This window comes from Aplysia californica, unplaced genomic scaffold, assembly GCF_000002075.1.
Source record: "Aplysia californica isolate F4 #8 unplaced genomic scaffold, AplCal3.0 scaffold00210, whole genome shotgun sequence".
In the NCBI taxonomy this organism is placed as follows: domain Eukaryota; kingdom Metazoa; phylum Mollusca; class Gastropoda; order Aplysiida; family Aplysiidae; genus Aplysia; species Aplysia californica.
The window spans coordinates 722,017-732,026 of record NW_004797480.1 but is presented as its reverse complement, the minus strand read 5'-3'; the positions used below and the strand labels follow the sequence as shown (position 1 = coordinate 732,026).

The window sequence follows — 10,010 nt, the reverse complement described above, 5'->3', positions numbered from 1 at the left end:
GCGTAGGAGGGGCCCGAAGGTGACTGCTGCCCCAGGGCCCGACAAGGCTCTCGACGGCCCTGCACACACACACACACAGACAGACACTCACACACGACGTACAGATGCCAACTCATTCACAAGGCTATGCACACACGATACATAAATTTTCATCACACGCATGTTCAATGAAGACCGGAGCTACTGACAACAGCTGACAGCTGTTGCATAACGTGTTTCGTTATAAGCATGCAGTTCGGAACTATAATATGAGTTTTATTTGAATTAGTATAAGCTGGCATTTTGAAAATTAGGTTCCGAAAGGGGGAAAGTACAAAGGAGTGGAGAAAGAGAGGGGGAGAGAGAAGAGAGAGAGAGAGAGAAAGCAGGAGGGAGAGAGAGGGGGGAGAAAGGGGGACTGGAGGTCGGTTAGATTCATTGTAAATTAATCATTAATGTTTTTAAACTGTTCCATGCCAGTGCCATCCATAGCAAAAAGAAGTTTTACGTCATTATAATGCCAACGTGGTTGGTGAAAAAGGCACAAAATTTCAAAAGCGAATAGCTATTACTGCACGGTACACAACTAGGCCTGCAGATTTTTAATCTAGTGTTATCATAATAGTTCAATATCTTTCCGTTTCCTATTCTTTAAAAAAATAGGAATCCGCTACATAATGTATATTATGATCACAAGAGGGGAATTAATAAGACCAAAACAAAGCTTTGAGAAGGATTGAATGGGTTGAGTTGGAGATAATAGTAATAGTGAATCATCATGATAACTGAAAATGTACTGCTGGGAACAGATTATAGTTGCCTGTCTGAGTTTAGTGAAAGGAAGGACATCAACATGGTAAGTCAAGCAAGACAGAAAGAACAAAAAGTGGAAAGTTTGTCGGTTTGTTTGAGTAAAGAGAGACACACTCTGACACAATGATGGCCGTTTAGTGCTGGCAAAAAGTAAGACAGGCAGATATTCCATAAAATAGATACCCCCAAGCAGGGATCAAACTCCCCTCATTTACACGCAAAGACCAAAAGCTTCACAATTGTACATGTACCACAGACAAGGGTGGGGGCATAATTTATGTTAAAATAATTGGAACACTTACGAAAGGAAGAAGGAGCAGACAACACGGACCACCGTGAAAGAGATCCACGAGCACAAAGAGTGAGTGACATATTGAGAGACGGGAGAATTTGGACAATGAAATGACCAGCTGGGAAATCATCAAGAGAACATTACGACTTCATCAGAGGAGCAGGCAAGGCACAAACGTGACAGGAGGGATAAGTGAAGGGTCGCAAGGTGTTCAAAACCTGGCACTTGAAGAGGAAGCGATAAACGCTCTCTCGAGAACAGATGGCGTTCGGAGATAGCTTATCCTGTAAAACAACTTTAGCGACTTCGAATAACTGTCAGCACTTGACAAGCAATGCCAGCAGTCACAACAAACAAGGAATAACGCGGACAAGCCGAAACTCTGTGTGTGTGGGGGGGGGGGGGTGTCCACGTAAGTGGTCGCAACGTTTCATCGTCTGCGACATTTCCCGCGTTAGCAATCTACTCCTGGCACGCGGAGGAGGAGGAGGACACGCGAGAAGACGCTACTACAACAACCACCACTACAGGCCTATCCGACGGTCCTCTGTCCTCACGATAATTTCACAATGGTTTGCTTTGAATTCCGTTACGACGACAAGCGGACAACAGCAGTAACAACAACAGACGATGGGTTTAAGAAGCTTTTCAGCTCAAGACTATTATCGTGTCAACACAGCAGACGGACGAGCTTGTCAAATCGAGGCAAGCCGAATTGATGACGTCAGGTTGTTGGAAAACGGTTGTGCATCGCCGAGTCTGTCAACCCCAAGGACACGCCCCCCCCCCCCCCCACCACAAATCCCTTCCCCGGAAGAGTCCAGTAGTCCCCTGCGTCCAATCAGTGTCATGTGGTCAGTTCCGCTTGACCGTTTCACGGAGACATCGCAACTATAGCGTTATCACGGGCTGGCTGAAAACAGCAAAGGGGTGTACAGGACCAACATGTGTTGGTATTTGTATACGGCAGTCGGCGAATTATTGTTGCTGTTTTTGTTGTTTGTTTGTTTGTGTTCTAAATATCATATCTCTATACTATTTATCACAGGACAGGGGACTGGCCATGGCTATGGACTGCAACATTTCCAGGGTTAGCAGTTCCTAGAACCCAATAAAAAAAAATTCTTTGCTAACTGAGCCACGAAAATGATACAAGAGAATCGTTTTTGTTCTAGTCTCAATTGCGAAAGCACTTTTAATCTAAATTTAGAAATGCATCTAAACCTCATTCCTCTTAAAAAAAGAAAGAGTTTGTTTTGTTGTTTTTGTAGATTGACCGTACATGTTTTACATAATTTAGAGGTATGTTGTTGTAGGCATCCCTGTCAGGACTGAACCAGGCTGACTGGGACACAGCATCCCAGCAGACAGAACGAGAAACCGGACTCATAGAAAATTTGTAATAAATTTTCCCAGGCAGAAGTTAAACCTGCATCTTCTATTTGCAACAAAGAAAGCCTAATTGTTACACCACAGATATCCTTAAAACAAGGTGTAAATCCCCTTAACAATTTGATATTGAAGGGAAAAAAAAACACGTAGTGACTCCTAAATATATTATATACCTCTTGTTTCAATTAAGATAATAATAAATAAACTGTATAGTGCTAGTTCCCCTAAACAGCAGACGTGTTCTGAAATAATCTCAACTTCCTTTGAAGCATACAGTGCAAGCAGCAAGTTACAGGCGCTATATGACATTAACATTCTGACAAAATCTTTCGCTGTCTATGGTCAGGTACTCATTTACACCTAGATGATGTAACGAAAATTTGTGAAAAGTGCCTTTCCCAAAAACAAAACGTCAGACTGCTAGAGACGTTTGAACCTATGATCTTTCCATTTTGAGCCCCACAGCTTAACCACTGTCGCTACTGTCAGTGGAGACTTCAGGGTGCTGAACAACAATGAGTTGCTTTGTTTCCACACTGAAACCTTCTCGGTTTGGTTTGAATCTACCACTTACTTTAATCATGTGTATTGAGACAAAATGGCAGAAGTGCTCTTGAGCCCTCTATTCACGACTTACTTGACCTTTAACACACACCCAGGGTCTCCACTGAGACTCTCAGCGGGGCTATAGATCTATCATGAGCGACTCTGACTCTTTTAAACTTATTTTAAGAATGTGGGGCTCAAATAAATTTGTAGCTCTAGAATAGGCTACATGTTACAGAATCCTTTACAGTAATTTTAGAGCAAAGAGGAAATTTATATATATGACAAACACAGTAGAGGACATGACAAGAACCAAGCCCCTTTCAAGAAAGTAAGGATAGTCAAGACAATTGAGTTGACCCCTGCCTCAACTTCCAATTTCGATGGGCTTCAACCAGAGTTGGCTGAGAAGATAATTAAATATTAAAGTATATTCTCCATTTATATGACTCACATCTTCCCCTTTCTAGATGATTTATACCCAGTGCAGAAAGTTTCATCAAATTGACATATATTATACACAAAACAGCCACCTGTATAAGAAAATCACTTGTTACAAACAGCAGCGTATGATATTTATATAAACATCCCCCCCCCCCTACTCTTTTAACCCCCCCCCCCCCCCCCATTACAATGACACTGTGTAAGACAGTCACTTTTCTGCTCAATAATCGGTGGCTGTCTCAGACAATCTAAATACATGTGTGAATGGCCAGGTTTTCCCTCATGGAGGGGTAAAGCTACCAGGTTGGCATAATTTGATAAAGACACTCCAAAATCAAACATAATAGGTTGTACTCTAGGTCATGATTTGATAGATGTGTCAGATGAAAACAACCAATCATAAAGCAAACTATGTTGGACATTTCGTTTGCATTCAGGATCAGCTGACTGAGGTTTACAGGCCCTATTCTGCCATAAGCCAACAAAAAAACGCCTTTTTGTTATTCCCAGCAGTTCTGAGAAAGAGAGGGTTCTGTTGTAACCATTTAAAAATAACGTTCTTCCGAAATTTAAATTCTTGTTTATTAAAACTAAACTAGTTACAGTTTCACTATGATTTTTTTCACACAAGTAGGGTATGGTAACTGATCAGAGGTACAAGTAATTAGATGAGTACACACTGGCTAGCAGGACAGGGGACTGACCTGACCCAATCTGATCAAGCATCTTACCATTATCGGTACTCATTCTTACAGCTTGGACCCGACAACAGGATCAGAATCATGAACATACAGAGGTTCTCTGTTTGCTATAACTTTCCGACCAACACGCGGTGTATGGTTGTGGATTGTAGTAGACTATTAAACCATCTCATAGAACAGTTGTCAGACAGTCAAGTAGAATAGAAATACTGCTTGCTGTAGACCATATAAGGTCTAGTGGAGCAGCACAAGCTGTACTATCTTATAAACAAAGCTACAAGACAATACCATCTTACAGAGATCTGAAGTCAAGAACGAAGAGACCTCATATAACCAGTTCATGACTCTCTGCACTTGTAAAGTAAGCTTGCAAATTCAAACTTGTTTACAAGAAGTTTATTTATATTTTAACAATAAAACAGATACCAACAGTTATAGTCAAACTCCGTTGTACCGCCAGCCCCACTTACCGCCAGGTTTTGCCAACGTACCAAAAGGAACATCTCTATATATATATAAACATAGTATTTTCGCCTTCACACCGCCATCCGTCAATCAACTGTCTGTTATTCAACTAATGCAAATTACCCCACCATACCACCAGTGAACTGACCGCTAGAGGTACACACTGCACACAGTACCCAACACCCACTGGTTGGCTACTTGATAATCTTTCTCCAAGAGAAAGACACATAAATTGATGGAGAGAAAACTGTCAGCTCTGAATACATGTGCATGTACATGTATATATTCGCCAATTAAAGAAAACACGTTTCAAACACAAATTGCACAGCAGAATCATGTTCCTTGACGTAGAGCGGTCGGGACTATACAACAGAGGAACCCCATTGAACTACCAGCCCTGCGGTTCCAACAACTTCATGCAGCGTCATGCCCGTCCTAAGGGTGGCGGTTTAAAGGTTTGACTATATATATAATAATATAGATAGCAGTGGCGGTGGGTGGACCAAAATTTGGGTGGGGCTTAGGTTGCTTCCAGTTCTTTACCACCAAATAGCAAGCAATAAGAATAAAACAGTGATGATTTTTCTACAGTTACGGTGAGCCGCGGCAGTTTGAGAACGAAGAGTTGCCTTTGTTTTCCATCTCTTTGTTCTTAGTTAAATTCTTGTTGATGGTGGGAACGAAGCCGATTCACCGCCAAATTTCCTGTAATTAGTTTTCGTGGGATGAAAAAGTTGCCTTACAAGTAGTTCGACCTGATTTATAACTTTTAAATCTCAGCGGCACAAACACAAACATGCACACACAACACTTCAAACATAATACTTCTATGAGCTGGATTAGGCCGTGTAGTCGAGAAAGTTGAACGCACCCAACAAAGAACCAATGAGCGCATAAGTATCTGTGTCAGTGGAGGAAAGAGTGTCGTAAACTTTCACCCCATTGTCAGGGCTAGGAGAGCGTGAGCCCTCCGTACAGTGTTATTTTTTCCCCAGTCTTCTACCTTTTTACAAGAAGAGTTTCGTTAAGGATGGACTGTGGGAAAAGGGCTCATCTTTGCTGAGCCCTAAAGACATTTGATTGGCTGCTGGGTTACTATAGTTGTAAGCGGGGACAACATTGATTGGATAAGCGAGCAAGGCGCCAAGTTGATCACTCTGTGTTCATTGCGTGCGGTCATAACGGTTTCAACTGCTTATTTCATTAAGAAGAAACTTTCATTTACTTTGGGATAGAGTTGGGGGTGGTGGGTGGGGAGGGGGTAGGGACTCAAGCCTGTGAGCCCTTCACTACCCACCGCCACTGATAGATAGCAAAGTCAGCATTACATCAAAGAATAACAATTACAATGACAGACTATTTAAGTGCATTACCAACATCTAAGTTTCACCAGCAAAAACTTTGTTCATTGAGTTTGACCCATGACTCAAATTTAAAGTAATCTATCAAATATCAGCCACTCTGCCAAGATGTATCTGAATTCAGGACATTGGGCCCCTCTCCTGTTCATAGTCATAATTACGATTATTATGGTGTAGCAGCAGCAGCAGCACTAGTCAACTAGTAGTAGTAGTTGTAGTTAATTGTAGAAGTAAATTTTACTGGGTTTTTTTCAATGTAGGTGTTTTACGCCCCAATCCACACATTTTATACCATTTAGGAGGCACACTTACTTCGACCCAGCCTGTCAAGGCCAATCGGACAGAGAGAGAAACAAAGTCCTGGTAGAAAGGCTGAGGATAGTCGACAAAAATTCTCCCCCCCACATCTAAATTCAAACTCAGGTCTCCAGTGAGAGACAATGAAGTGCAACACCACAGATGCCAGTAAGCACTTTACTTTAACTATAGTAGATCTACAGTAGGCCTATTTCACAGTGTAGTGCAAGTGTAAGTGGTGTCGGTGGCCTAGTGGTTAGGCTCTCGGACTCGCAACCGTAAGGTCGTGGGTTCGAATCTCGTCAGGGGCCCGAGGTTGTGTCCTTGGGAAAGGCACTTTGCACAAATTTTCCTCACTTCATCCGGGTGGAAATGGGTACCCGGCTATAGAAAGAGAACGATCTTGTCAGTTTGATAGTGTTTGAGCGCATGAAATCCACAGCTTGCACTGTATGCTTCCGCGGAAGCCGAGAATGTTTCAGAGTGTTCTTAGAGGGTCTGCTGGGGTAATAATGGTTGTAAAGCGCATAGAGAGCATGCTCTTGAGCATGGATATGCGCAATATAAATGCAATTATTATTAAGTTATAAGTTAAATATAGAAGTTGTGCCAGCAGCGATGGTAAAGGTGGTATTAGAAACATTAAACAGTAGTATGAAGGAGGAGGAAGATGAGAAGGTGGAGGAGGAAATGGAAAAGTAGCAGCATCAGAGTAGGAACGAGCTTGTAATTGTAATAGTTAAAACGGTAAGATTGAAGAATACCGGACCAGCGGACTGACTTTGCTTTGTCTCAACCTTAGGAATTCATGACTTTCCCCCGTTTTTATCTCTCAATGGAGAATCTCGGCCCGGTAGATCTATTCATTAAAATTTTGTCAGGGGGCAGTTGTAGTAGTAACTTGGCACGACAGAGCTTGGTGGTGAAGGGGAAGGTGGAAAGTAAGACTAGATCTATAAGTAGAGTAGAGTAGAAGTAGCCTACATTAGTACAATCTTGGAACACCCAAACATTTTTTTTAAATTTTAACAGGTAGTGTAAGGCTTTGAGCTTGGGAGCGTAGATAGACTATATATGTAAAGATGTAATCTATTAAATAATTTCATCATGAAAGTACATATTGAAAGTATCGGACCATAGAAAGCTCTCTCTCTCTCTCTCTCTCAAACACACACACACACACACATGAACAGAGAATGAGTTCGAAAAAAGACGCCCCATTATAGTTTTGCATCTTTTCAGCAAGCAAGCCTAGATCTAGAGATCTAATCTAGATTCTAGACTCTATAGATCTTAACTTATCTTGATCTAGATTCTAGATCTAGAATTCGGATCTGGGTCAAGTCAACCAAGAAGCAAGGCAGCCGATTCTGATGGTTTCAACTGAACAAGCTACCGACAGCCAGGGGTATAATCATAATATTATTATAATCTGATATCAAGTGTACGAGGTCGGATTTGGGGATCCAATCGTTAATAATTATTTTGACAACTACAGATTCTGACGTGCAAAGGAACAAGATCAAAGATATCTATTTTTAAACGAATAACAAACCCTAGCCTTACCTGACTCGGCCACAGCGGGGTGAGGTGCGGTCAATGCTCCGAGCATCTCCGCACGACAAGTCGAAAATTTCTGCCTGAATGCAAGTTTTGCCTCAACAGAAATCTGCTCCACTCCACTCCGAATTTAGAAAATATGTGCAACAACCGTCAATGCTTTAAAACAAGTTTGAATGCAAACGTGAACAATAGTACTGTGTTATTATGTTATCACAAGGCCTGCAGTCCTGCAGTGCATCCACCAAATGACTAAACGATGCAAGCAGTCTGAACTGAACAGAAATGATACGCGAGTGCAAGTAGTAGATCTTGTAGTAGTGGCCCGGCCCGGTAGTAGTGTTGGAAGAGGTGGTGGATCCACGCTTCGGAGTTCCCCACTTCCAGCCTGCTCAACCTCGCAAACAGGAATGCCGAGGAGGTCGAGGGTCGACACACGAGGCTTTCCTAGCACGAAGCGAAGGAATCTAGGCCAGTCCATTGATTTTCGAGGGGACGCAACTGTAAAGTTCCCACGAGTTACCCTTGGGGGCGGGGTCAGATCGCGTGGCGCGCCCAAAACTGTTTTGCGCAGCGCCCAAGCTGTGCCGGTCGAGTGCTGTCACAGCAGCTGCTGCTGTCGATACACGTGACGCTTGTTTTCAAGTGATGTAGGTTGTAAAAGCAAAAGGTGTACATGTTAGATCTACACTGTCACACATGTGTGTACGGTTTAGCAACCAACCAGTTACCAGTGCAGTTGAGTTTTGTTGGCCACATGCTAGGCCACATGTTTTCGAAAACAAAGGCTACCTTAGATAGGCTCTAAAAAAGAATTATAATAAAACATTATTCCAAACCCGTTTTGACCCCCCCCCCCTCTCTCTCTCTCTCTCTCTCTCTCTCTCTCTCTCTCTCTCTCTCTCTCTCTCTCTCTCTCTCTCTCTCTCTCTCTCTCTCTCTCTCTCTCTTGTAAGTGTTTTACGGCGCTCGTAACTGCGTGAGTGAGTGTTTTAGAGCAATGTTAAAATGAATGCTTTGATTCTTGTTATTCATCCATCTTCTCTTGCATAGTTCTAGATTCTATATACTTACAATTGCAATGAATCTGTTGTAGTCCCTTCACTGACTCGTTCCCGCGTTTGCACCGCTATATCCCAGTAACCTCTTGATCAAAATTAATGTACTACAAGTGTGGTCAAAAATTCATGACGCAACATAATGTAAAATATTTACTTAACTATTGAACATAACGTCTCCATCTTTTGCACAATGACTTGTGTTACTTTGTCGTAACAGATGAATACTTTTGTAAATTTAGATCTAATTAAAAATCTCAGTGAGTGGTTTCTATAGATTTGAAGTTTTATAGCTGAGGTATTATCGCTTATACAAGGAAGCCCGTCACTTTTTTGTCTAATAGCGACAGTATGCTTATTGAACGCATGTTGTGAGAATCTTTAGTGGAAAAACGTGTTCACTAGATCTATAAAATTATTTTCTTGGAACAAGTTTTGCCACTAAAAAGTGTCATTGGTGAGCCGCGACGAAGGCCATTAGGGCTATGCACACATGCGGGAAGTGCTGTGAACAATCCTATGTTCCGCGTGACGGAGAGTTATTCTAGTATTTTATATAAATGTATGAAGAAAAGCTTTTTAGTCTCATCAAGTTTTTGTGGGATATGATTACTTTTAAATAAATCGATTGAAAACTTCTGTGTGAATTATGGGTGACGTTGATAAACCTGTTAAAGAGATATTTCAGGATATGTTTGCTCCAGGAATTTTTGACCGCACTATAAAGGATTTTTTACTCTAGTGTTTAAAATGCCGTTGACTTTCAGGATGAATTGTTGCCCTGTTGAAATCAAAGCCTTTACTGATTTTGTTTTATTGTTCAAGAAGGAAAAGAAGAAGGAGGAGGAGGAGGAGGAGGAGGAGGAGGAGAGGGAGGAGGAGGAAGAGGAGGAGAAGGAGCAGGAGGAGAAGAAAAAGAAAAGACGTTGTCCCCCATTTTATGCGTATCATTTCCTATCTTATTATAATACAAACAACAGAGAGGTGAAAATGTTTGCAGCCCCTGTACGGTTTTAGTGGAGGAGGAGGAGGAGGAGGAGGAGGAGAAAAAGAAGAAGAAGAAGAAGAAGAAGAAGAAGAAGAAGAAGAAGAAGAAGAAGAA

At 41.9% G+C, this 10,010-nt stretch overlaps 1 protein-coding gene across 1 annotated transcript in view; it reads right to left on the bottom strand.

The window, feature by feature from the left end:
- The window catches only part of LOC101851806, a 14,434-nt gene extending 6,098 nt beyond the window's left edge, over nucleotides 1-8,336 (bottom strand). The window contains exon 1 of the mRNA XM_005099346.3: nucleotides 7,857-8,336. Coding sequence (XP_005099403.1) covers nucleotides 7,857-7,902 — 46 coding nt within the window. The 5' untranslated portion in view covers nucleotides 7,903-8,336. The remainder of the gene's footprint in view (nucleotides 1-7,856) is intronic.
- Between the last annotated feature and the right edge of the window lie 1,674 nt (nucleotides 8,337-10,010).